At 40.9% G+C, this 27,796-nt stretch overlaps 2 protein-coding genes across 6 annotated transcripts in view; one reads left to right on the top strand and one right to left on the bottom strand.

Moving 5' to 3' along the window:
• The window catches only part of si:dkey-97m3.1 (fatty acyl-CoA reductase 1), a 56,223-nt gene extending 35,277 nt beyond the window's left edge, over window positions 1-20,946 (top strand). For all 3 annotated transcript variants that reach the window (XM_031758118.2, XM_039601197.1, XM_039601198.1), the window contains exons 3-12: window positions 742-917; window positions 5,921-6,100; window positions 7,587-7,764; window positions 12,816-12,860; window positions 12,950-13,068; window positions 14,337-14,404; window positions 16,045-16,216; window positions 16,306-16,435; window positions 17,262-17,389; window positions 17,597-20,946. In XM_031758118.2, the coding sequence (XP_031613978.1) occupies window positions 742-917; window positions 5,921-6,100; window positions 7,587-7,764; window positions 12,816-12,860; window positions 12,950-13,068; window positions 14,337-14,404; window positions 16,045-16,216; window positions 16,306-16,435; window positions 17,262-17,389; window positions 17,597-17,759 (1,359 nt within the window). In that variant the 3' untranslated portion in view covers window positions 17,760-20,946. The remainder of the gene's footprint in view (window positions 1-741; window positions 918-5,920; window positions 6,101-7,586; window positions 7,765-12,815; window positions 12,861-12,949; window positions 13,069-14,336; window positions 14,405-16,044; window positions 16,217-16,305; window positions 16,436-17,261; window positions 17,390-17,596) is intronic.
• Window positions 18,154-26,292, bottom strand: LOC116334287 (endoplasmic reticulum-Golgi intermediate compartment protein 2-like). 3 transcript variants are annotated; one of them, XM_039601199.1, is made up of 14 exons: window positions 26,153-26,292; window positions 25,007-25,182; window positions 24,816-24,924; window positions 24,664-24,710; window positions 24,506-24,573; window positions 24,375-24,415; window positions 24,123-24,224; window positions 23,880-23,975; window positions 23,743-23,798; window positions 22,615-22,713; window positions 22,389-22,486; window positions 22,129-22,291; window positions 21,939-22,018; window positions 18,154-21,844 (listed from the first exon to the last, which is right to left on the bottom strand). In XM_039601199.1, the coding sequence occupies exons 2-14, from the start codon at window positions 25,110-25,112 to the stop codon at window positions 21,770-21,772; spliced, it is 1,140 nt and encodes a 379-aa protein (XP_039457133.1). In that variant the 5' UTR covers window positions 25,113-25,182; window positions 26,153-26,292; the 3' UTR covers window positions 18,154-21,769. The 3 variants fall into 3 exon arrangements, with proteins under 3 accessions (XP_039457133.1, XP_031613558.1, XP_031613566.1); XM_031757698.2 differs by having other exon boundaries at window positions 25,007-25,140; XM_031757706.2 differs by having other exon boundaries at window positions 25,007-25,137.
• Between the last annotated feature and the right edge of the window lie 1,504 nt (window positions 26,293-27,796).

Below are 27,796 nucleotides of genomic sequence, written 5' to 3'. Positions count from 1 at the left end.
TACAACATTCCCTCTCATGAGGTGAGTTTACTTTTCAGTCTGTGTTTGTTTTTCTGGAGGAGTTTCTTTGTCTTGTAGAAAAGCTTTTTCTTATATTAAGATGTCTCAGGGATTAAATGTGCAGTTAAACTTTTTTACACTGACAGAAAGTCAAAGTGGGCTTTTTGTGGCCCGTGGATGTAAAATACTCTGATAGAGAGTAAGAGTGGATTTGTTGACATTTGTACTGGACTTCATTAGTTTCAGTAGCGTGTACCTAATAAAATGTCTGTAATAAAAAGTGTCTGTTGATCTGTCTGGGACCTTTCTTTGTGGCATTTCCACATGTTGGGTTAAGTTGCGATTCTAAACTGTCCAGTCTGACCGGTCTTATCTTGTCCACGTTGACTATCGCTGCTTTGGTGAAATGAAAATGTACAGATCATTTGCATCAGAAAAAACTCCTCACCTGAAGCGATTATGCAAAGTACATTTGCGTTCCTTGCCATGGTGTTTTAGTGTTTGAGTCGGCTGTAATAGTTCTTCTCTCCCTGACAGCTATAAGCAAAGTTTATTTATACAGCTCACTTCATACACAGCATCAATTCAATACCAATGCCCACATCTTACGAGAAAGCACAGCCTTCTTCAAGTTTAAGAAAAATGTGTATGGCATTTAAATGTTCGATTACTTGAGTGCCGCTGAGGAATTAGCTAAGACATAAATGTCCTTCCTTTAGTGATTTCTGTTTTGTCTGGCAGCTTTTCGACCGTGTGAGGGAGGAAAACCCCGATTTCCACCAGAAGATCATCCCAATCAGCAGCGAGCTGACGCAGCCGGGCCTGGCCATCAGCCCAGAGGATGTGGAGAAGCTTACCGCCTGCATCAACATCGTCTTCCACTGCGCCGCCACCATCCGCTTCGATGAACCGCTCAAGTGAGGACCACGTGCATTTCATCCACTTTTTTTTAATTTTCCAACACAATGAACGCACAGACTCCTGCTGCTTTGTTTCACTAGTACACCTCATTACAATCCTGTTTCACTTTACGCAAGGTGTCTTTATTGCTGAGTAAATGTTGCTTGTACCAGGAACTTGCTGTTGTGAGGGTGCACTCCAGAGGATGTGCAACTCAATGAGCATGGCGGTAATGTTTCATTGACGTGACGCAAAGAGGAAGTGGAGCAGGATGAGGGTGTGGAGAAATCAACCGTTTCTACAAGTTTGTAAAATCACCTATAAGAAAATAGATGGTTCCTCTTTTACTCAGGGAGCCGTGGTGTGTTCAGAGTGTTGGTAGGAGGCGATTCAGAGGACATGCCTGTTGCAGTCAAATGAGTCAGTCAGTATTAAGATAGCCGATCAGTCTGGATTGATTATGATGTCTTTGGAGGCTTCTGTATGCTCCAACGTCCCAGTGATGACGTCACGCTCGTTACTGGTCTATGAGGAGCTTTGCTGAATGTAGAGTTGTTGAATCCTGATGTGAGCACTGTGATGACCTCGTTATGTTTTGCTCCTTTAGATAATGTGCTGATGTTCTCCTCCGACTAGTCATACCTGTAACTTCCTGTCATAAGCAACAATGATCCGTCCTATAATGTTCGAATCCTGTTTACCAAAAGACCCGACAATAATACAGAGAAAACCCCAACAATCAGACGACCCAGTATGAGCAAGCACTTGGCAAAAGGTGGAAGGAAAAACTCCCTTTTAACAGGAAGAACATCTGAAAGAATCAGGCTCAGGAAGGAGCGGCCATCTGTCGTGACTGGTTATAGGGTGATGGGAGGAAGACCGGACTAAAGACTCACTGTGTGTGACAGCCAGAGATGAATAATATCTAATGATTAAATCCAGAGTCCTGTATAAACACAGAGGGAGTGAAGAAGAAACAGTCTATTATGGGAAGCCCCCAGCAGCCTAGGCCGGTGAGGTCTGGTCTGAGGTCAGTTGGTCATAGCTGGGAGGTGGCAGGGAAGCCATTTGTATAGACTGTGCCTGAGTCTGCAAGCTTGTGTAAAAATATACAAACATGCTGTGCTGCTTTCTTTGTTTTGCTGTACAAATGCCCAGCCTGGACTGCACTGGATCCTTCATGCAGAAAATTATCTGCAGAGTAAAACGGATAAGCCGAGAAGCCGAAAAGAGAAGAATGATTGGCATTCCTGCTTATAGCTTGTGTCTGGACACTTTGAGCTGCACTGCATTTTGGGGATTTTGTAAGTCTGTTTACACACATGTTGACCCCACATGGTGATCCCGGTATTCATAGATTAGATCTTCAGCTTTAGCTTCTTTTAAGCAGGGAAATTCCTCCCAAGATAAGCGAGTAAGGCCGCCCCTTCGGTGTGTTTGCAGCCTCCGTGTGCATGGATGAGTGGAGGTAGATCATTTGTCTGACGTGGTGTAGTGCTGCTCTTTAAAAGCTCCCTGAAGATGGGTGTTCAGAGGCGGGCCAGTTTGAGTGACAGCTCAGTTAGGACTGCTGCACTGCACTGAGCTGCACACAGATTCATATCGATCTCTTAGTGCTTTAGCATCTCTCTGTGTCCTGATGTGACTTTCCTGTCTCTGTATCTTTCTCTCTCAGTGGCCTTTATCTTCTCTCTTCTTTTATTTCTTCACATGACTTCACTGGGTTTTTTACTCACACTTCCCCTTTTTGTCATCTCGGAGTCATTATTCTTGTCTAGCGACCGGCAGCCTTGTAAGCAGTGCAAAGGCCATAAATCAGACGAGTCTGCTTAAGGCTCGAGAGTCAGTCCAGGGCTTTTCAGCCCGACGCCTCAGCTGGCCTTCATCCTGTGCAAGTCTTTATCCACACTTAAAGGATCATTGCTATTTATTGAAAGCTGGTTTTAACTTGAAACTTATTTCTATTTATCATAAGATTGATCACATTAACGTAATCTGTGAGTAAAGAGGGATTTTCACCCTATAATGTTCTGCCCAGTGAGTTAAAATTTCTAGAAATCATGACCTGGTTACCAGGAACTGTGCAGAAACAAATGCCCCTCTACCCTTGGGTAGAGGTTCTTCCTCGTAATGAGCTGTGACAGGATGTAAACATTCATGGTATCCTCCCCTCGGCTGAACTACAATGTCAGGTAGCTGCTAGCTTGCTTCCTTTTTAAATGAACTTGCAAGAAAGCCATAAGAGGAAAGTATATCTTTGATTTTTGGGGTGAAGTGGCCTTTTTAAAGAAGCAGCACTGAGTGTTAATATTAGAGCTTCTAGTGATTTATTATTGATTCATCGATCTGTCACTTTATCAATACACAGTTCTGTACTTCAGAGAAGTACTGATAAAATGTACAGTAGTAATGATAATACTTGGGGCAGTCTAAGCATTAAGCAGATATTAAACAGGACTCTTGAAATGTAGTAAAATTATCCGTTAAACAAATTCTACAAAAACCCTTAAAGTGATTTTATTCTAAGATTATTATTTTGAAGTCTTATAACCTCAGTGGCTTCATATGAGTAAAAATCAGCAGCTGGGAGTTTTTTGTGTTTGCTAACTCGAGCTTTTCTCTAAAGGACCGTGACCCTTACAGAGAACTTTCTGAAACAGATAACATCCAGTGTGCTTTGTGAAAATGCTTTGTTGATGGCAGAGGAGACTGGTCAGACTGCTTCAAGCGGATAGGAAGGAAACAGTAACTCAAATAACCACCAAATATGCAGAATAGCATCTCAGAACACAAAACGCATTGAACCCTGAAGCAGAAGGGCTACAGCAGCAGAAGACCATACAGTATGCCACTCCTGTCAGCTAAGAACAGGAAACTGGGTCTACAATTCACACAGGCCCACGAAAACCGGGATAATAGAAGAAACGTCTGAGCAGCAACATTCAGGTGTTAGGATAAGAATTTGTTGTAGACAACATGAGAGTGTGAATCATCCGGCACTTTGGACCCAAAGCACCAGTTATTCACTGTTCAAACACCACAGCCTGCCTGAGTATTGTCGCTGACCATGTCCATCGCTTTATGACCACAGTGTACCATCTTCAGTGTCTTGAACGCTGTACTCAAATGGCGTCCACAGTCAGCAGATCTCAATAGCTGGTAGTTTCTGATGAGTGCCTATACCGGTCTGTAGTTGTTGCATCTGAATCATAACTGCAAAGACAGATGGGTGATGAGTCAGGAGCGGGAAGGGGCGCAGTGGTGCCTCCATCTTCCCTCTGCAGTCCCGCTGGCGTGACGCCCTGCATATGGTCCCAGAAGGTGGAGGGGCGATGACACGCCCCCACAGCACGCAAAAGCTCACCGGGTGATCGCCACCGCAGTCTTCATCGTCCTGCCGCTGCCAACAGCCTGACCGCACCTGATTCGTGCCACTGGACCGTTCGCCCACAGCTTTCTGCCTCTCGGTTCTCCCGCGACCTCGTGATCGACACCCACGCTGAGCCGAAGAATCATGCAGGGTCTGTTGAAACTGACCACAGCGTTTCTCGTCTCCGCTTTGAGCAAAATGGACTCTGTATGTTGTTGTAGTTCTGCTGCAGAGCTGACGCACATCCACAGCTGAGGGCTGAGGTTTATAAAATGAAATGTGTTGTGTGGGTGGTCGACAGGAGGATTATCAATCACATTTGGGTTCAGTTGTTTTTGTTTTTTCTTCTTCTGGCAGTTAGGATTTTGTTGTTTTCATCTCTTTAAGGAAACCTTTTTAAAACGATAAAGGCCAGCACCTTGATTATTCTTGCATAAGTTTGAGTCAAATACATGTGCTTCCTTTTACCAGAGATGGAGTCGTTTTATAGAGGTGAGGATGCCAATTATAGATTTCATTGGCAGAATAAAGATGATGGCAGCGATAAACATGAGGCGTGAGAAGTCAGGGTAAGAGTGGTGATGAATGAGATGTGCCATGGTGTTATGAGTGGCTGACTGCTTATGTGGAGGCCTACACAGGTGAGCCAGTATTCTTCTAACAAGCCTTGCTGCCTCCTGCAGGAGGGAACCCTGCAGGGAGAGCAGAAAGAGAGGAGGCTGTAACAACTTTAGACAGTGTAGAGTCAGAGGATTGCTAATTACAACACTTGTCTCATCATTATAAGACCAGTATCTATTAGACCCATCTACTAGGCCCTATTTATGTTTATTTTCTACTTTATCAATGGTTTAAATTGAGAGGGGGGGGATTTAATCTCTTAAACTATCACATAATTAATAACTTCATTAATCTATCTGCATTTGTTCTCATTTTGTGGTCCTCAGGGGATTTTTCTGTCTTCAGAGAAACACTTTTTTTTCTTTTTAATGTTTCTGCTTTTGGACTCTTGAGGTGAAATGCTGCTGCGTCATTTATTCGGTTATAGTCTCTGTGTTTAAGGAGAGAAAAAGTCAACAAAAGAAAGAGCAACAGGTTATCATTTTGCCAGATTTTGCAGTTGTATAGCGGCGTGCATTGTTCAGGACCGTTCTCTGCATTGATTCAGAGCCACAGTAGATGCTGTAATGCTCAGTTTTGGCTTTATGACTGGTGAGAGTGAAATGATGAGGCTAATACATTTTTTTCCCTCCTCCTCATTTAGTCTTGTTCTCTCTCCCTCTCCTCTGTTTGATTTCATGCCTCTCTATCCTGCCGTGTCACTCCGCTCCGGCTTGAAATCTTTTTTTTTTTTTTTTTTTTTTGCAAATTCCTGCTCGTTTGCAAATTCATATTTGAATGGAACACTCAGTCGTCAGCAAACAAACGCTTATACATGCAAATACAAAGAAGGTAGCAGTCTAGCAAACATGAAAACACACACACAACGACTTTCCCTGCACACACTGAACCTGAGCACGCACACACAAACTTTTCCCTCCCACACACGGACTCATTTGCACAACCTTTCCTCCCACATCTACATACACACACTCCCAGAGACACGCAGTCTTTTTAACACCGTATGAATCTCTCTCTCCTCTCCTGCAGACACGCCCTGCAGCTGAATGTGATCGCCACACAGCAGCTCCTCAGCCTGGCCCAGCAGATGCATCACCTCGAGGCCTTCATTCACATCTCCACCGCCTATGCAAACTGCAATCGCAAGCACATCGATGAGGTCATCTACCCGCCGCCCGTCGAGCCCAAGAAACTCATAGACTCCCTTGAGTGAGTGGATGATGTTTTTGTTCACCAGTGTCACAGAAATGCTTCCACTTGGGGTTAATCCATGTCATGTGGAAATTAATCCCAAAGAAAAAGAGAAGTTGTATATTTGTGCAAAAGCTGCAGCCAAGGGAGAGACCGCGACTGGGCCTCCCAAATAAGGAATTGTAACAAGGTTTGCTCAAAAGATCAATAAATAGTTAGTGGATAAACTATTGCATCACCCAGAAAAGGATGCTCACTTGGCGAGTGTGTCAGAATCAAGCCCAGTAATTACGAGGAACGAACAAACAATGCAGTCATTCACAACACATCCAGCTGGGGCTAAACCACCCTGGGCACGATACCAACACAGATCTCATCCATTCACTTGCATTCAGCAGTGAACCTGGACTGAGATAAAAGCAGGAATGTGGAGACACGAATTTCATGATTATCTGCCTGTTTTCACACCTGTGCACACATTTGGCCAACTGGCTGTAGAAAAGAGGGATTTATTGTCAGATTGCTCCATGGAAGTTATTGCAAAAGTTGGGCAACATGCACACCTTTCAGTGTGAAAGGTTTTCTTTGCTTTTAAACTGTTCATATTCATAATTTAGTCCAGGACTAACACCTCCACGTGCATTTGGAGAGTAGTAACAGAGACTCTCCCTACATATCAAAGGTCACAGTAATTTCAGTTTGATTCATATAGCAACAAATGACAACTACAGTTGCCTCAAGGTGTTTTATTTGATACAAAGAAACCCCCAACAGTCAGACGACCCCTTATGAGCAAACATGTGGCAAAAGTGGGAATAAAAAACTCCCTTTTAACAGGAAGAAACTTCCAGCAGAATCGGGCAAAGGGAGGGGTGGCCATCTGCCGTGACTGGTTGGGTGTGAGGGGAGGAAGACACAACAAAAGACACACTGTGGGGGAAAAAAGGCAGAGATGAATAACTAATGATAAAAGACAGCAGATATTACACTAATGTCTGAAACGGCATGTAAAGGAAGTGCAAGGGTGGAGATTGGTTGATAGCGACTTGCAGGAAAGTAAGTAAAGCAGCTTAAATGCCACGTCCTACATAGATTTGTCATCAGCTCATGTGTAAGGATCAGAGGCTTGGTTTAACTTTGAGAACTTTATCTAATAGAGTGCTTCCATTAGGTTTCATTTTATTTCATGCATTTATTTGGCAGTGTTTATAGGTGAAGTCGCCTTAACTTCTTTTCCCATAAAGACAACATGACGACCTTCACAGCTTTCACAGGGTAAAGAGTTAAAATGCTGGTCTAAATGTAGTAAGCGTACATGACTTGGGGACTGTAAATTGCTTTTTCACAAACCTGTACCTTCTAATGTTCTTCTGCAAAACAAACCTGCCACCTACGTTTTTTAAAAATTGTTTTTTTCATAATAAATCTCAGACGGCACCAAAATATGTACTCAATTATGTTGTAAATGGGTGCTTAGTGCTGAAGCTTTAGTCTCTGGCTTCAGGTGGATGGACGATGGCATCGTGCGGGACATAACGCCACGGCTCATCGGCGACAGGCCCAACACGTACACCTACACCAAAGCCCTGGCTGAGTACGTGGTGCAGCAGGAGCAAGACAAGCTCAACATTGGCATCATCAGACCCTCCATAGTGGGAGCCAGTTGGCAAGAGCCCTTTCCTGTGAGTTCACTGAATACTTTCCTCTCTTTAGAAATAAGCTACTTTGGGAATAATTACACTTAAAAAAAGAACATATATAAGTGTTGACAAAGTTCCAATGACGTTTTCTAGTTTTAATCTTGCTGAGAGAGAACTGACACGCCCACTATGGCTCACGTCTTTGTGAAAGAATTTCATGAGCCTATATGTCAAAGACTGTACAAAAATGATGGATGTAGCAACTGATGTCAGTCATTGGCTTGTGAACGCCTACATTTTAATTTAAAAAAATGAAGTAAAACAAAGCAACAAATTAATTGTCTGATAGCTTAATCTCTACACTTTGATCCTGTGACATCAACATTTCGGTTCTCACCCCATCATTGACACCTACACATGGTCCTTTTCTCTCGACACTGTTCCTCAAAGTCTTATGAGTTAATTGCTCCATAACATATATTCCACTCTTTGTTTTCAGCCATTTCTCTTGTGATGGTTGTACGATCCTTATTTGATGTGATTTGCCAGGTTAGTAGGGCCACCTTCATCCTTATGCTTACTTTGATTAATAAAAACGGGCTTAAAGGATTGTGTTCCAGATGTCGTCATTGGTCATTTTTCAAAAAGGAACCATGGTGTTTTAAAATGAACACAAACGAGTCAAAACTAGAAATTCAGACCATTTTTTTCTGCTTGCATCTTTTCTATACAGTCTGTGATGCATGTCGTGATTATGAGCTGTGGTGCTTGGATCCTCGTAGAGTGCAAGTCGTTTGGTTTTCATCGTTGGCTCTTTTTCTGCTCAGAACGTGCCCCCTTTTTTGACTTGGTTGTTTCTTTGTAGGTGCTGTAGTCCAAAAGATCAGCACCAGTCTGCTGTTAGAGTTGTAGTTTAGTGAGCGGCAGAGGCGGAGCGGGGGGGTGGCTTACTGGGCTTAAGCCCGGGTTGTTTTTTTCAGAAGCCCGGGGTCTTTTGGAGTGTAATTTTTTCATAGTTAGATGCCTGGCTGACAATTGTATAAAACAAAAACTACACACAATATTCGAAGCACATAGTGCACACTGTGGGAATTTACGACTGTGCGTAAATCCCCCCTAATATTGGTATGATCCGAGCTCAGGCACTAAGCGAGGGGGCGGGGGAGCTGCTGCCTGTTGGAGAAGCGCAGCGAGGCAGACAGAGGAGAACTGAAGTTCGACCAGCTACCAAATCAAATCATTCGTACTGTACAAATAATGTAAATATGACGGTGTATCACGAAAGATTGATATCAAACTGATCACTTGACCCATATTACGTTACTTGCTCTTCAAATGAATCAACAAATGGCGAAATAGAAAAAAAAAAAACTCTGGTAGATGTTAATTTATATATTATGCTTTGTATGTTGTTCAGTATATTTCTGTGCAAAAAAAAGAGGAATTTCAATACACAGCAGTATATTCACAGCTGAAACCAGATATTTACATACACTTTATGGAGAACACAAGAACATTTTTTTACTGTACAACATCAATTTAGAGTAAACTTGTTTTGTTTTCGATAAATAAATATTGAAATATCTTTTGAATTAGTTAAATGTCAGAATAAAAAGAGGGAGCTGTTTATTTTAATCACTTTCATCAAATTTAGGAGTACATATACACTAAGTTTATTGTTAATTAATAAAAAAACTCCAGACGATTCCATTCTGAGCTGAAGAAGCTTCTGATAGGTTAGTAGAGTCCATGTGAGTAAATTGGTGGCATACCTGTGGATGCATATAAGGCAAAACACAGAGCCTGTTTCTTTGAAATGGGAAAATCAAGAGATGTCAGCCAAAACACCAGGAAAAGAATTGTGGAGCTCCATAAGTGTGGCTCAATTTTGAATAGAATTTGGTGCCATTTACAATTAAGAAATACAGATAGTTTCTCTCTTTACTCTTAAATTTAACAAATATGGGTTTTTTTATATTTATCAATCTAAAAAAAATGTAGTCTGATTTGATGTTACAATTGAAAAAGTGTATCTGTTTTTATCTGAAGAGTGTGTAAATATCTGGTTTCAACTGTATATTTGATGATGTTGGTGTTTGGCTTGATTGTCAGCACAAAGAGAGAGAGAGAGGAGCAGAGAGGGAGATGGAGAATGAGGACAGAACAGAGATGGAACAAGAGCAGGTGAGACAGACATGTTAGTCAAATGGTTGTTTACCAAAAGTATCACCGTATCATAGGTACTCGTGTATCTCGTACCTAGTGTTTCTTTTTAGGTTTGTTATTTTTCAAATTCTATATTTATTAAGTTATGCAGGCTTGTTTGCACAACAAGGCTCAATAATTATATAAATCTTTCTCAATCTAAATAGTGGACTTTGGTAGAATTAAAAAATAAGTGTAGTGCAGGTCTATGATGATTTTTAGTGCTACCCAAAGAAAGAAACAAAAAAAAGCAACATTTTACAACTTCAACCTAAAGCGCTCTATCTATGCAAGATAGCACGGGGTGCTGTGTAGGAGTAAAGTCAGTTTCAGTCCACTTCTGTCTTGGTTAAATCCTAAGTAGTCCTGATTTTGAACTGTTGTAGTCCTGTTTTAATTCCGGGTCAGTTCTGGGTCTGGTTGAATTAGGGTTTAGTCCGCGTGTCTTGATACAGCCCTGATTTTGTTCTGCCTTGCTACTTAATTAAAAAACTAGTTTAAGGTGTCCTGCATATGCGATATATATTTTTCCTAGGGCTGTTCGATATAACGATATATATCGGATGACGATATAAAAACATCTATCGTTGCATTTTACGCTATAGTTTGTTTCATGGTGTTGTAAAATAAACTGTTTACGGCAATATTTTTTCACTGTTTTGATGCTCACTGTAGTGGCTATATTAATTTCTTAAAGTTCTCTCTTTCTCTTATATTTAAAATAACCACACTATGGACGGACAAGCGCCTGTTTTTATGCGTAGTCGTTAGCAACCACGACGGTAAAACCATCGCTAGTCTGCTTGTTTATTTTCCACATAAACCTTTCACAATAAAGCTCAAGATCCTGTTGAGACTTTTCAAAATAAACTGAATCACGTGAAAGAGTATGCAGCGTGTTTACGGATGAGAAGCCAAAAAGAGGTGTCAGGTGCTAAAAAATAAACCTTAGACTCAAACGTTAGAACAGGCTTTTCACGCTGTGTAATAAATACTCACAAAGAAAACGGCAGCCGTTACAACTTATGGACTCGCCCAGCTGGAAACACTTCACGCAAGTCGAGCTGCCCGAGATTCACAGAATTTACAGAAAATGTTAAACCTTTGTTATTTATATCGTTATCGGACGATAGATGTCTTATATCGGGATATGAGATTTTGGTCATATCGCACAGCCCTAATTTTTCCCTATATGAAGTCATTGTTTTTTGAATAAAACTCAAAACCGAGCCAATTAATCTTCCAGTCATTTCTAACCCCCCCCCAATCTGACATGCATACTACCCTTTAGGGCTAAGCCCCGGGTGTATCAAATGTCTGCCTCCGCCTCTGGTGAGCGGTCACACTCGTAGCTCAAATGTTAATCTACATGTTGGACACCCGTGAATGATGCAGACTAGTTTTTCTAGAATCCCTCCCTCATTATGCGTACTGCTACCACAGTGACACAAATTGAAATAAGATATTGATCAACCTAATCCTGCCCGGGTCAGTGCTGCTCTCCTGTGGCTTTTATCTTAAGTGGTCCTGGATTAAAGCAAATTGGCTAATGTCGGTGCTAAAGACCGGCGTTTTCCACCCGAGTCACCTTTCACCAAGCCAAACGGCTGCTGGGATGGGAGAGGTCGGGCGGACGTCAAGGACAGAAGGGCGAATTGGAGGTTGTGCAGTGAAGGCTGCTTCGCTAAGGACCCAAACATGAAAGCTGAAGAGTGCATTATCGCAATTCCACTGTCAGTCTCTGGTGGATTTCTTTACATGAAAACTTGCTTCTCAGTAAATATTTAATTGAAATTATGTGATTTTGCTTGGAAAGAGTTAAACTGTAAACTTGCCAATAATTATTCATTTTTTTTTATAATATATTTATTTACTTATTCTTTCATTTTATTTTATTTTTTTATATATATATTTTTGCTGAGTGACTCCTCGTTAAAGCTATAAATATATCTATCACCCGAGGCTGACGACTGCAGAAAAAGCAAAGCCTTAGACTCGTGATGATGACATAAATGTATCGATTATTCAAAGAGATGTTCAGCAGAAATCTAACCGCTGATTCTGATTCTTCCTAATTAAAAAAAAAAAAGAGTTCATCTGAAGGACTAGCTCTGAAGAGATGATGCAGCATGAAAAAAATACCAGACCTACACAGGAAAGTCCTTGTTTATGTGGAGTCAGGAAATGTAGGCCTTGTGTTTGTGCAGTGGGACTGTTGGTAGCTTCTGGCTCTGTGCTCAGCCTGCAGTTGTAAGCTCGGCCTGGCAGCAACTCTTCAAAAGACCTCACTCACGCTTGGCCCTGCAATCGCCTTGGCAGCCCGTGCCAGCGGGCGCTGTGAGACGGGTGGGGGATGGGCACAGCGTATTTGTGTTTGCGTCGATGTGTTGTGTACATTTATAACCCCAGTATGCGCCTGTCGTTCTGGGTGTCCGTGCTTTTAGAAATGTCCCATTTAACCCAACACGCTGTGCAAACTAAAAGCTGCATCTCCGTCTTCAGCTTGGCGCGAAGCCAACAGCAGATCGCCACGCTAAAAACACCCCTGGCCCCAGTGGCCTGCTCTTCTTCTGTGCACCTTCTCTGCACCAGAGCATGTTATTAGAGCGAGGATAAGGCTTAGCTCTGCCCACATAATGAATCCAGAGCCCCGCACATTAGAGACTGTTGCAGTCTATTACCAGTGATTTCATCCATTTTTAATGGTTTCTAATTGAAGCCGACAATCCCCGCTTCTCTGTTCTCCCACCACAGGAAGTAACATAACCCCGAACAGCTGCTTCAGTGCACATAAACACAACCACATGTGTGCTGCAGTTACAATTAATCGATTAATGCTGATTCGGTCTTATTGCTGTTTTTCTTTTCTTCTCCGTTTCATGCCTCAGGGTTGGATCGACAACTTCAACGGGCCAAGCGGCGTCTTTATAGCTGTAAGTAAGACATGTCACCCTTGAATCTCAAAGCTCTTCGTCACAGTGGCAAGATTTGGAGTTTTAAGATGATGTCATCCTGTGATAAGGCGGGAAAGGGTATCCTGCGCACCATGAGGGCCAACAACGATGCGGTGGCAGATCTGATCCCTGTGGATGTGGTCATCAACCTCACTCTGGCTGCTGGCTGGTACACTGCTGTACACAGGTGAGCAAACAGACCCCAAAACTCAGTCCCTAAACTTAAAATATCCTCCATTTGCCATAATGCATAAGTTGAGGGCTTTCCATTAAAAACTTGTAGTTTCCAGGTGCACTCTTGAATGATTTGGGAGCCCTTTAGGGTATAAGGACAACGGCCAACTTGTGGGGGTTTCTGCTGTAACCTGCGGATGTTTGGGCTCAATACAAAAGGCAAAAAAAGCAAATAAACTTAAAGTTATGATCATATGACAATAGCTGCTTGCCTGCTCAGTCAAGCTTGGCCAGTCAAAGCAGAAGCTAGAAAGCTTCAGAAACCCAATGTCGTGTCCCTTTTTCTAGATATTCTGCATATTTTCATGTCTGTATATGTCGTATGTCTGTATATAGAGTAAATCCCCCAGGTTACTCTGTTTTACTTAGCCTTGGTAAACTGTGACATGGACAGAAGGCATCTGTTATGAGTGGGGGTAATACTCCATGATCACCAAATGTAGTTCACACAGCAGCACCTGAATAGATGCTTTAACAGTGACTCTAAAAATAGAGTTGCATACATTCTTTGAGCAGCTATTTCCACCAGCAGACCAACACAAACCTGTTGTCACGGTCTTCCTGTGTGTCTTGTTAGTGAGCGTCAGAGTAAAGTAATACTTCAGTACTTTTATAACAGCCTGAGGTGATAAAAGAAGCTGTAAGTGTAAATCTAAACCTCGCCCTGATGTGAAGAGAAGATTTGCACTGAGAACTTGTCACAGAAAATGCAGAATGGGCTGGGAAAATAAGTTAAATGCCAGATTTTGAAATATTTCTCTGTTGATCCTTACCAAATTTATTTTGGCACTAAAAAGAAGACACTAGTAAACTCAAGTGGGTCATTTCCACGCTGTGCCAGATGTTTTTCCCAGGGAGTGTCTGACTCACTGCTTCGCTGCAGTCTTACCAAAACTCAGAGGGTCAGATTTTCCATACGGGAAACAGCATGCAGGGAAAATATGCGGCATCCACACCCATTTCAGATAGACTGCTAAGAGAGGCTGATGAAAACACACTTAACCTCTCAAATTTTGTAATGTACACCCACGATCTAGAGTTGTGCTTATGTACTTCTCATTTTATGTACTAACTCCTGCACTGTAAGGGTTAAAAACACTGGTGAATAACAGTTTTAAATATAAGATCAGCCTTTAATATCAGCTCAGTTTCACCGCACAAATTATACACCAAATGCCTTCTACAGACATCATTATGACCTTCATCTTCCACACTTTGCAGACCTAAAACGGCCCTGGTGTACAACTGCACGACCGGCAGCATCAACCCATTTCACTGGGGAGAGATCGGTAGGTACTCTCTTTGCTGTGTAGTAACACAAACCTGTCACTGCAGGCGGTTATTTATAGAGTTGTTTTTGTCTGCCTGCCGGCATCCCGCAACACTGTCGTCTGCGTTCGCTTTCCTCGTCACAAATCAATACTCGGGTGTTGTGACATAATGTCTCTGTGATGTAGATGTGATGTTTGTGGCGGAGGCTTCAAGAGGAGGGAGTCTGCCACCTGCTGGCAAGAAGCGGAAAATTGAGTTTTTGATGGATTTGGTGGCGAGTGAATGATGCACAGGAATCTTAAAGCTTGTTTGCAATATGTTTGAAAAGTAAACACATTTTAATCTGTCTTCAGACACTAAATGTTTTATTTCATACTTTTTAGTAGATTTTTATTAGCCATTATTTTAAAAGTCTATGTCTCAAAATTAAATAGCAGAATTTAGGAAAAAGATTATCAAAATGACTGCATCTGCTTGGATTCCACGTGAAGAGTAAAAAACTCACATCGTTGCCCTCTGGGTGTGGATATCCAGCCGGCAGGATGTCGAGTGACCCTCAGATTAAAAAACACGCTCTCTTCACCAAGGAAATTGTGACCAGATGGCTCGTGGCGGGATTAGGTCTGATCACTGCGACTCATCACGTTATGAAAGAGGAAGTGTGGACTCTGCACTCTCACTGGGCCAGAAGAGAGCTAGAAAAGAAGCCAATTTAAAACAAGAGGATCAGAAGAGCCCCAGTAACACTGGACATCCCCTCAGAGAAAACAGATTTTTTTTTTAAATTAATATGACATTAAGAAAAGAAGTACTCTAGTGCAGCTCAGTTTTTTAAATATTTATATCACAAGTGTCCCAGGCTTCTGAGAGCAGCTCAGTGTTTGCCATGGTGCTTCCAACCAGGCTGCAGGGAGCCAGGCCACAGCTGGCTGTCACCTCGGATCTGGTCATCTCGGTCCCTGGAACCACTACATATTTGTTGTCATGGAAACAAACCTTACAAGGCCTCATTTGCATGCCGTAACGTCTGTGGTCACATGGCTGCTTCCTGCCGCTGGCTGTCGCTGGATGCTGAGAGGAGGAAGAGGAGGAGCCACCCACGCTGCCCAGTGGGGAAATCACTGAATGGTCGCTTTCTGCCTGATATCCCCCAGAGAAACAGGGTCATGGCATGATTAAGGCCGGGCGAGTTTCTGGAAGTCTTGATCCTTGTATTAAAACCCTGTCCTCAAAGTACCTTTTATTTTCTTTGTTTACCTCTGAAAAGCACGCTTCCATTTGAACAATAGAGCTTTAATATGGAGGACCAAGACTGCCAAAATTTAAAAAAAAAAATGTAAAAGCAGTCAGAAAGTAAATTAATAATTCATGAAACAAATGTACAAATTAATTATTAAAATGGGATGGATGAATGAATAGAGTTAAGAACCTTTTTCCTGGCGATTCATTAATGAGAAGGCTCATTAAAGTAAAGGATGCTGGAGAAATGCCTCATGGTGTGCATGCAACTGTAAACTGGAAATAAACCCTCCCCTCCTTAAACCTCAGTCTGACCTGAAACTGAATTAAAATATACAGTCCAAAAGTTTCCTGCTGTCTTTGTCTCAGAGGTGAATACTGCACTGAGCCTAATCTCCTCAATGATCTTGATTTGCAGAGCATCATGTGATGTCCTCCTTTAAGAGAAACCCCTTGGAGCAGGCTTTCCGAAGACCCAACGCCAACATCACCTCCAACTACCTGATAAACCAGTACTGGATCCTGGTCAGCCACAAGTTCCCCGCTTTCATCTACGACCTCTTCCTGCGTCTCTCTGGGCAGAAGCCGCAGTAAGACCGCCTTCCTTTTAATCCCACTTTTAGCCTAAAGAGAAATTAATTTGTGCCTGTTGTAATCTGCGCCTCCTCCGTCTTTGTAGGATGATGCGCATCTTCAATCGCCTGCACAAGGCCATCAGCCTGCTGGAGTATTTCAGCAGCCAGGACTGGGAGTGGAACTCTGAGAACATGAGCATGCTGATGGGCCAGCTAACCCCTGAGGACAGGAAGGTAGGGTTAACCATGTACGTGGTGCAAATTTTGGACCAATAATACACCTGTTAGGGTCACATAAAGCTGCAGGTGTTCAATAATGATAGTCAGAACTCGCTCACCATCTAGTTATTTTATTGGTTTAAACTTTTTGGTCTTTATTATTTTATTTTACTTTATTACCTTTGCGCAGGATGGGGAGGTTGTCTTATTAATGGGTTTTTAACTCGCATGCTTGTTTTTAATTATGTTTAGATTAATATCAATGTTTTACTTTTACATTATTAGTTTTATAGCAGCAACCCCCATGCAGCACGACCTTGAAAGAAGCATACTGTATAAATAAAGTTTAGTTTGTGAAACACTATTATGGAAGCCTTTTTACGCCACTGAGGGGAAAAAAAAAAAAGTCGGTGCTGAATCGAAATTTCAAGTTTTTATTCTCACAAATTGAACTTCTCATTACCTAAACATTTTGAGATAATAACCCAAAACTGTGACATCATGGATTGATTAAAAAAATAAAAACTCACAGGCAGAAAGAAGCTTACATAAAAATTCTCTTTTTGCAGCCGCACATGGAGCCTAAATTTTATAGATAACACTGACTACAAAAATGAATCCATGACTTTAACTGTAAATTTTCTCAGTACATAATAGTATTTCTACTTGTAAATAAGTAAATGAGCTGAGCACATCATGCACAACTGCAACAGAGCACAAGACAGGAAACACTTCCTGAATATTAAAGACAGCCCGTTCCTTCTAATGCACTTTCAGTCACAAAAATAGCAGGTTTTTTATTTTCAGTTATCAATTTCTGCTCTGCCATCTTATCTTGCAGACATTTAACTTTGATGTGCGCCAGCTGAACTGGCCCGAGTACATTGAGAACTACTGCATCGGCACCAAGAAGTATGTCCTGAACGAAGACATGTCTGACATTCCTGCTGCCAGGCAGCACCTGAGAAAGTAAGTCAACAATCCTTCAAAAGTACAGGATTGAAGTATGTGTTTCCCAACCAGTTATCATTCTATTTTTGGAAGAATTTCCCTGTGATAATTAATTAGGGAAACATGTGCACAAGCTTCCTTGTTTATTATCTCATTTACATCTTTAAGCTTTTAAGAACTTCTATGTTAAGTCTTTAATCTGCTTCCCTCTTGTCTTCTTCTCAGACTGAGAAACATCCGCTACACCTTCAACACCCTGCTGATCGTTTTCATCTGGAGGGTGTTTATAGCCCGCTCCCAGATGGCCAGAAACATCTGGTACTTTGTGGTCAGCCTCTGTTTCAAGTTCCTCTCCTACTTCCGTGCATCCAGCACCTTAACTATTTGAGTCTTCCTCACCGCCTCAAGCCAGAGTCAGCAGCCCTCGCGTTTAGCTGTCAGCAGGAGGAAAACATCCGCTGTGGACACTCTAAATCCTTCTAAATGTGGACAAGCGGGGCTCTGTACACGTGGGAATGGCAGTTATGTGAAGAAGAGAGGAAAAATGAGGTCTACTAGCCATGAATTAAGCATTCAGTTTGGATATCTGTCATCAGTTTGTGCACTCTTCAAACTCCAACCCTGTCCAAAAAGAAAAGTGTTGTCATTCATTTTGTACCTACTGTTTTCTTCTCAAAGTGGCCAATTATATATGCAACAATAAGCCTTTTGTGTGATTTCCATTTTCTTTTCCACCCTCTTGAATCTCGATACATCGCCTTGCCTTTAATTACTTTTTTTTTTTTTCATACTTGAATAATACTGGCACTGCATCATTGGAGGGAAATTTCTAAGAGATCATTATAGTTCATGTTTTTGTTTGTTTGTTTGTTTGTTTTTACTGTGGGGATCTCCGGTTCTTGTCTTTAATACACGGGTGATTCCGATATCTGTATGTCTTTGCAATGAGTGCATCCACTGCCTTTTTAACATCTCCAAAAAAACTCACCGGTGGTTTTCCATCTTAATACCGATCTGCAGTATATTAAGAATAGTATTAAAGCTAAACTCAAACTACATGAGACACCTATGACTACAGATACAGATGCCACCTTTCCTGCTGTTACAGTTGTCACTTATTTATGACCACAGATGTTGATGTTCGTACGTCTTGTTTGAATGCTCATCCACTTTTTTGCCTGTTTGTACAGCAGTTTGTACTGAAACTAAGTTTACTACTTTTACATCTTTATACCTGCGCCAAAGGCTAGTCCGACTATATGTGGTAGACCTTGGCTGTGTAGATTATATAAATAAGAGTAAATCAGAGTGAAGTTTATTTGTATAGCCCAGTATATACTGCACATTGTTTCCCAACAGTTTCTAAGCAAACTTTGTAAGAAGACAACTCCCCAAAAGTTTAGCACGTTAGGGAAAGATATTTCACAGGCAAAGCAAGAGTGAGTGATTCAGTTAAAATGGTTCAATGCCTCATAGTATAGAAGATGAAAGTTGGAGACCATTGCAGCTAACTGCAGCAAAGGAGCCCGAATTCATGCCATTGTTGCAAGTGCACAACACAGTGGAGGTTAAAAAGGAAAAAAAAAAGTGGGCCTATTACTGAGCCCTGAGGGATGCCTGACCTTATAAAGTGAAGTTGGAGAGGGCAGTTTGATGTAGTAGGAAGTCAGAGTGGTAAACATGAGTTATGTTTGAGCCAGTGGTACCCATTCAACTTATCCAGAGATGTTTTCAGTGCTCCTGAGATGCTAATTATGATTTAGTGATCAGAGTAAAGTGTTATCTCCATATGAGTGAAAAGTCATGTCCCAGTTCCAAGTAATTCTTCCTAAAACACTAAATAAGTGGTTCAGGTACAAAGCCATAAGCGATGCCTCACCTCACAGAATGGAGAAATAGACTGCTATGACAAACTGATCGATTTAATAATGCATATTTAAAATGATGAAATGGAAGTTAAAAAGAAAATAAGTGGGCCTGGTACTCAGCCCTGAGGAATGCCACGCCTTACAGAGTAGGGCTGGAGAGGGCAGTTTGATTTCATAGTAAGTCAGGTCACCTGAAATACTGCGGAGACCTCACCAGCCTAGTCACAGTGGTAAACATGAGTTATATTTGAGTTGGCAGTACCCATTAGGTACCACTAAAATATAAACTGAAGAAAATATTGCCTGGTGCACAAGAGAGGGCACTTTTATTTACCAAACCAAACAATTGTGAGGAAATGGGTCAAATTGTTCAGAAGACAATGTCCAATTTTGAGGTTTCTATAAATACAGTTGTTATATCTCGAGCCCTGGTTTTTCAAACACTGCTGGAAAATTGTTTAAAAAAAAGATTTTTACCACTGTGATTTTAACATTATGTTAGTGCATAAGAGACACACACTACAACTTCAGTAGATCCAAAGAAAATGGGGAAAAAAACTAGTTGCTGGGATATCCAACGGCTTAAAGTTTAAAAAAAAAAAAAAAAAAAAAAAGGCCCACACCTGTGCAGATGAAGGCTCTCTTTTCTCTTCTGATTTCTTGAGGCAGACTAAGATATCAAAAGACTCGTGAGGCACTTTAAAATCACATACAGCGTGAATATGACGCTACTGCAGAATAATGAATTTAAAAGTACTGGTTAAATTACAATCTAAGCTGGCATTGTATCCCCTATGCCAGAGTACTTCAGCTTCATCGTCTTAAAGGGGCAGGGCACTGAGCAATCAGAGTTGAGTTGCATCTGGAATATATGTGTGAAAGTTCATGACCCATTTTCAAACGATTCTTCCTAAATGAAGTAAAAACTAGATAACTGGGCCAAGACAGAGCCATAAGATATGAGTCCAGATTTATATTTAAAAAGTCCCAAGTAAAGGGCTGGGAACATGGTTACAACTCTACTGGCATTACATCCTTTCTGCATATTTGGAATATCTGTAAATAGATGCTTGCATATTATTCTTATAGATTACCAAAAACTTTTATTTGACTGTTGATTTATTTTGGTTGAGTGTCTTCACAGAGCTTCCCACAGAGTCTACCAAAAGTGTGACCGGCCGGTATGATTTTTACTAAAAGAATGAGACAGCTGTGTACAGTATTGTATATGTTGCGAGGCATTACGCTTGACAGAATTAAAAATACTTAACAGTGATGAGCCTTTATGGGAGAAAAAGGGACAAAACTAAATGTTTATGCAAAGCCCATGTCTGGTGAAATCATGATAACTGTCCTCTTAATTTCAGACCCGAAACGTTGTACAAGGCCTGCATGATGAAGCAGTTGCATCAGATTGTTCTCCAAGAGCTACAGGGCTATATTAATGATGTTGTCAGTATGGAGTTTTGCTCTTCTGTGTGTCTGTCTTGTCTTCTTGGGGTTTTTTTCAAACGCAGAGCACTGTTGGTACCATAAACCCCAGACTGGAGCTACTGTTACTGTATGTAACCAACGGCATCACTTAACCAATGACTTCATGTTATTTCTGGTGTCATTTGCAAAACGTCCGATTACCTGTATTCCCTGCTCTGACAACACTTTCAAGTCTGCTTGGCAAAACTGAAATAAACTCGAAGAGTAAAGGTGCACATGTGCAGCAGTCTTTCATGCTTGCCTTCCAGCTCCCTCGTTCATGGTTACAGGGGAGAAAATGAAAAGCGAAAGATATATTTTTCCTGGAACCACTTCAGTTCTGACCAAGCCAGCTGGCTGATGATCAGTTAATCAAGCAGGTTTGATTAGCAGCTCCTGGAAGCAGTAAAGGTCTATTTAGTGACACACTGGCTCAATTTTTGTTAAATAAAGACTCATATGTCATGTGGTAGACCTGCTAAAGACATTCTTGACTACGACTGCACTTATAGAGGATGGCTTAATAGGCAACCTGGCACTTGCTCAGTCATCGTTCTCGAACCTGACTGCCATCATTTCATGGTTTACCTGTTTAAAAAACATCTGCATGTTATTTCATTTAGGAATCAACTTTTATTTGTTTTAGGCTTTTTTTTTTACACTTTAATGCTGTGAAACAAACCAGCGGTGCTAATGACCTCCTGGGAATTTCAACTTTAACGTAATCGGAGTAACAGCAAAACTCTCAACATCACCGTTACAAAATATGACCAGAGTCACAGGGTCCACATTCTCCTACAGTGCAATAGTTGATGCTAACTGTACTATACTAAGTAAACAGGATGGATTTTTTTAAATGTTTTTATTTTTTGGTCATTTGGAAGAAAAACATTTTGTGATATACAGTACAGTAATGCTGGCAATGAAAAACCTTTATAAACTTTAAATAAATAAACAAATATCATCTGAAAATCCGAACTCAAGTTTCTGATGAGAAAGCAACGACTGTGATCATTATTTGTCGGGTCACCCGTGCAGGCCGAGGAATCGGCGGCTACTACCGAGGGGGATTGTCAGCCAGCAGAGGAGTATGGTGGTGGTTCAGATTATTCATCTGGTGCAGCTGTGCATCCTGCAACAGATTCAGCACAGTTGAGTTCATTTTTAAGGGTAACTTCTTTCGTTAGTGAGTGAAAACACAGTGACTGAGAAGACTGGTTTAGCACCTCTCCGGGCCTGTAGAGTCCCAGTTTGAAGCGGCAGCAGACGACATCAAAACAGAAGCCGACGAGCCCGTGAAGCATCCCTTAAAAGTGAGAAGAGCACAGTAAAAAAATAAATAAATAAAATAACTGCAGGAATTCAAAGCTAGAACCATATTTAATTGTTTTGCTCTAAATGTCCAAGCCCACTCGCCTGTGGTGGAGAATATGCCCCCGATTATACCACACAGTCGCACCAGGAACTGCCAGAGCGGCATATGCTGCTCGCTGACCGTCACCATCAGAGAGCTGGTGTCATACTTGACGAAGATGCCAGAAACACCGTGACTGCCCGCGGCGTGGTTTATCACCCGTTCCTTGGCAGCAGACATTGTGGTGGTTAGTCTACTTGCTTCGCACTTGCTGTCACAACATTGGGCTGTGTTTAAAGCTCTGCGCTTAGCAGTTACTCACTCGCTCGGTCACAGAGAACTGGTGTGTGTCTGCGGATATCTTGTATGTGTTCAGTTTCGTGGGCACCACTGTAATGAAGTACTGGAACATCTGGTTATCTGGGATGCAAGCACAAGGAAAGAATAACTGAGGGTTTTATGCAAAATAAAATGCACTCATTCATTCAATGGGAAATCTTTTTCAAATGTTTCCTGCCTGTTTTATCCTCTGAAATCATGTGACTTACTGTTATAGGTGATTTTCTCTGTGCCGTCCAGAGGATTGATGATGCCTGGTAACTCCTCCCCAAAAGACAAATGGTCTATTCGATGGGAGAAATTGTACGCTGTAATGCAAAGATGAGAGAACCCTCAGATTCAATCAAGGCTGTGGACAATCATTCTAACTAGTAACAGTACCTTATAAGCCTGATTTCCTAAGGCTCTCACTTTGGTCTCTTTTAGTAACAGAAAGACACTTTTTATCTCCCATGCCATTAAATCTGGCTCACAAATCGGACATCGTTAATGTTTTCAGGGTTTTTGTTTAATTATTCCCTATTAAACAAGTAAGAACTATGTTCAATACACTCACACCTACTTTTTGAGATACAGCTGTTCAATTGCTTGTAAATGCAAAGATGTAAACAGCCAAATACATGGGAGCAAGTAGACGCGTTTGAGATGACCTGCTGATGTTCAAACCGAGCGTCAGAATATGGAAGAAAGGTGATTTAAGATGACCTGAGTATTCCAGAACCTGCCGATCGACTCAGGTTTTCCCACACAACCATCTCAAGAATGGTCCCAAAAACAGAAAACAAGCAGTTTGAGCCAGTTCTCAGAAGGAAATGACCACAGTACTTTAAGTTGATAGGAAGGAAACAGTACGTCAAATAACCCCACATTACAATCAAAAGCTGCAGAAGAGGATCTCTGAATGTGCAACATGTTGAATCTTACAGCAAATGGGCTACAGCAGCAAAAGACCACATCAGGTGCCACTTCCTGTAAACAGGAAACTAAGGCTAAAATTCACACAGGCTCACCAGAACTGGAATTTCAATTTCTGCTGCAATATTCAGCTCACAGTTTGGCACGAACAACATGAAAGCATGGATCCATACTGCCTTTTATCCAATCAGGCTGCTGTTGGTAATGTAATGGGATATTTTCTTGGCACACTTTGAGCCCCTTAGTACCGTCTAAACATTGTTTAAATGCTACGGCCTTCCTCAGTATTTATTGCTGAATGCAGAAAAAGGGAGAGCTGAAGGGAGTACCGATTATGGTGACAGATAATGTTCCCTGGTCTGCTTGTAGATTATAAAAGTGTGTAATTAGAAGTGTTATTAGAAAACCAGATTTTAACTTACTTTCGTGGCTCACAAAAGCTGCAATGTGTGCGTGACCCTGAGGATGGTGAATAGGCCTTAAAAAGACCAAGAATCACTATTAGTCTGCAGCATCAGAAACGTCTGTCTCATGCTTATTACGCTACAGAGGTTCTTACTTTCCAACAGTGATGTGCAGGTTTCCTGCTACCTTGTTGACGTAGACATGTCCATGTATCCTGCAGGCATTGAGGGGCTCCATGGAGGCATCCTCCCTACGCACATAATGTTTGAGCACATCATTTTATTATAACAGACTCTAAATCCATCACTCTAAATCCAGTGGGCACTTATGTGTTTGCCTTTTTGTAAAATGAATGGAGACATGATTATAAAAAACTGTTTCCCAGCAGGAGACTAACCGTGGTGGCAGAGCAGTGGGTGCTCCTTTCAGGAGAGTTTTGTAAAGAACTTCCTGCAAAGCGTGCTCCTCTCTCAGCCTGTTCTGTATGAGAAGCAGCGTCCTGGAAAACAAACAGACTGCAGAACTAGCTAAACAAGTTTAAAAACTTTCAAACAACAAGAAATCTCTTATAACTTGATAACCAAATTTTAGGCATTACCAGAATTTTTGTATTTTTTTAAACTTACTGAGCGACTGCACAAAACCTTACCTTTGCCACAGTCTTTGTTGCGGGGTCAGCTCAAAAATAACCTGCTCAAAGACACAAACAGGAACGTTAGCTTGACAGAAGCGACACCTCAGAAATGACCTTAAGGTTTTTCAGACGCGTGCTTGACTCACAGGTTCATACTGCAGGCCATTAGATGTGATCATGGTTTCAGCCAGGTCCAGAATATCTGCTCCCACATCTACAGAGATGAAATATGTGCGCTAATGTGATGTAAGCGCTTCAGGTAGCAACTTCTCCACATTGACAGCAAAGAAGGTGGGATACTCACGCTGGCATTTCATGGCGACTGTTATGTCAATGTTTATTCTCAATTTACTGAAATCAGGATAAAAAGATTACCGTGACATCATACTGTAAGAAAGAAAAACAGACTGAAGTCACAATTAATTAACATTTAATAACCTAGTAATAACATCTCACCTGGAAAAATCCTTGTCGACCGAATATTCATACTTCATCCAAGTCTCTCGATAAACAAAGAACTCTAAGACAGCCAGAAGTGCCATGGCACTAAACGCTAAAAGTGACACTGTGGATGAGACAGATGAGCAGAGAGTGTTACTCCTCCCTTTTGCTGCTCCTGCTGTCTTGTCCTCGGAAGGACATCTCACCTGTTCCTCCTGACGCCGATGTCTCCACGTAGCTCTCTGACACTTTGGGGAAGGCGTCCAGCTCCTTCACCAGGCTCAGCGCTTTCTTTCTTGACAGACGCCTCATCTTCAGGTTCACGGCAGTTCTCCACCTCCTCCATCACAATTAAAACAAGCTTCAGATTAACACAGTACACCTGTTTAATGCAAACATGTTAAATCAATATAATCAAACTGTATAGGACAAGTGGACTGAATGCAAAAAGGCTGAAGGAACAGATCAGGTAAGAAAATTATTACAGTTATGATAAAAATAAAGAAACATTAATGAACCTTTTGGAAAGAAACTCTTGGACCAAATGCTAAACACTGGATAAACAAATAATGTCAAATTATTTTGAAACTTCAAGTCACTTCTGAGTAAGTCAAAATGTCAAGAAAAAAAGCACAAATTTTGAAATAATAACCTGAAGTTTTTACTTCTGGACACCTAAAAAGAATTGTGACAGAAACAAAGTTCCATAGAATTGTTATTAAACACTATAAAATCAAATATTTATTAATTTATTTAAATAGAATTTGAAGTAATTTTTAGTCATAATCGCTAACAATAATATATTTTTTATAATAATAATAATAATAATAATAATAATAATAATACAACTCAATAAATAATAATACATTTAGTTATTATACATTTATGATTATTTATTTATTTTATTCTTTTTTATTTATTGTTATTATTTATGTGTTTTTTGCATAATTTGTTTAAACTAGGCTTACTTTTTCTATAATAACAATGATAATAATAACAATAAAACATAATTTATACCATTACATTAATGATTACTTTAGTGGTCCATATTAATCTTTTTGAGCGAATGAAATACTGTGAATATATGACTAATGCCGACGTTAATGGCTGCTAATGTGAAAATATCTCACACACATTACATATAATTATATCTTTTGCAGCATTAAATCATCGAAGCGAAACTGCAGAGTAGTAAAAATGAGAAATGAAGCTGTTTGTAAGCGGAAAAGTCCCGGAAAAGTATCGATATTAGATGTTTTATTAGGCGAAAACATCAAATTTAATGAACATTTGAAACCGGACGTCCATCACTACTGTAACAACACCGTACCGATTATTTTTTTATAACTTACCTTTTTTGGTCATCTAGTTAGACGTTAAATCGAGACGCAGAGTCCCTGGACTCCCATTTCCAGCAGCTGCCTCCTGTTTAAATCATACCTGGCTGATCTTTCTACACCTTCATCCATGATGCTAACACACAGGGGGGCGGGGCGCGCTGGCTTCTGCCTCGTTTCGTCTCGTCGTGACGTTTACAGCGTGCGCGCGCCGCCCACGCACAGTAAGCGCAACAAGCACTTGTGCTCTTCAATCAGGAGGTGGAGCTGTAACACCATAATACAGCATACAGTAAAATCACATAAGCGAAATACCCCAGGCTTTAATAAATATTCAATATGTGTACGTGTATTATTATTTATTTTTTCAGTTATATTAAATTATTTTAATAAATAAAAACACTAAGCCTAAAGCTAAGTAAAACTAGATCGATAGAACTACACTGAAAATTATTAGGTGTGTAAAAAACAAGAAAAAAATGACAGAAATGTGTATATTCACATACATATGCACATTGAACACATCACTAGCTAATTAAATTAAATTAAATTTCTCAGGATAACTAGCCGGCTTTTGGTACATAGACTATGCTTATTTAAGGATTTTTGCATGTCTAAATACACAGATGTTGACATGTTTTCCCATTTTTGTCTCATATAGGATTCTTTTTTTGCATTGCATTCTTCGTTTCATGATGTTTTCAGCTGGTGACATGTCTGGACTCCAGGCAGGGCCATTCATTACCCGGACTCTTCTACTACGAAGTCTTGCTATTGTAATAGATGCCGTATGCGGCTTAGCATTGTCTTTCTAAAAAGTGTTCACAGATGATGAGTTTAGAAAATGTTCCTGAGACCATGCAGTGAGTTTCATGATAGAAACACACCTGTTTTTAAAGCATTGCCTCCTGAGGGTCCAAAGGTCATGGGCTTTTCAATGGTGTCCCTTTCACAGAGAGTTGTCTAGATATGTTTTTCAGAGTTTTTCAAATCTTTATTGCATTTATTATCTTCATGTCTGTTCATCTGACTTCATGTAGTATTTCTTCGCTTGTTCTGATGATCCTGTTCTTTAATGTGCATGTTATAAAATCTATAATAATGGTGACCCATACCTCCATTACCATGTTTTCTTATAATGACTTCAGACTGTCACGTTCTTTTCCTATTTACTCTTTTAATGGATGTTTATGTGGTGCTCATAGTGATTGCAATGAAACTCAAAGTCAACATTTTCGTCTGTTTCAAAAAGCTGAGTACACTGATTATACCTTATTCTGCAGAGGAGCTGTTCATGTCCATCCATCAGCACCAGCCTACACTCACAAGTGTTTATTAACTTCCAGGAATAGTGTTTACATGCATGCGGTGGATCTGCACACCAGACATGAAGCTGCTCACACCGCGGCTGACGAGAGAGAAAACCTATAATAGGAAGCCCTGATAGTGATCTACTACAAACAAGGCTGTGATTATCATCCTGAAGACAAAGGGGATGTTTACACCTTGGTGCATGCTTAAAAATGCACAAAGAAGAAAAAAAAAATTGGGCAGAGATTAGCAGATAACCTCACATGTGTCTTCTGTGCTGTGAGCACTCTGGAGCCTCTGCATGCACCAAGGCTGCTTGACTATGCAGAGTAGCACAGATGGGCGTGT

The sequence above is a fragment of the Oreochromis aureus genome, linkage group 17 (genome assembly GCF_013358895.1).
Source record: "Oreochromis aureus strain Israel breed Guangdong linkage group 17, ZZ_aureus, whole genome shotgun sequence".
NCBI lineage: Eukaryota > Metazoa > Chordata > Actinopteri > Cichliformes > Cichlidae > Oreochromis > Oreochromis aureus.
This window is presented reverse-complemented; position numbering and strand designations above follow the sequence as displayed.

Coding starts and splice junctions, on each gene's coding strand:
- LOC116334287 (XM_039601199.1), bottom strand. CDS start 25,112: ATGAGGCGTCTGTCAAGAAAGAAAGCGCTGAGCCTGGTGAAGGAGCTG. Junction 24,925..25,006: donor ATCGGCGTCAGGAGGAACAG/GTGAGATGTCCT, acceptor TCTCATCCACAG/TGTCACTTTTAGCGTTTAGT. Junction 22,714..23,742: donor AGCTTTTGTGAGCCACGAAA/GTAAGTTAAAAT, acceptor TTTGCATTACAG/CGTACAATTTCTCCCATCGA.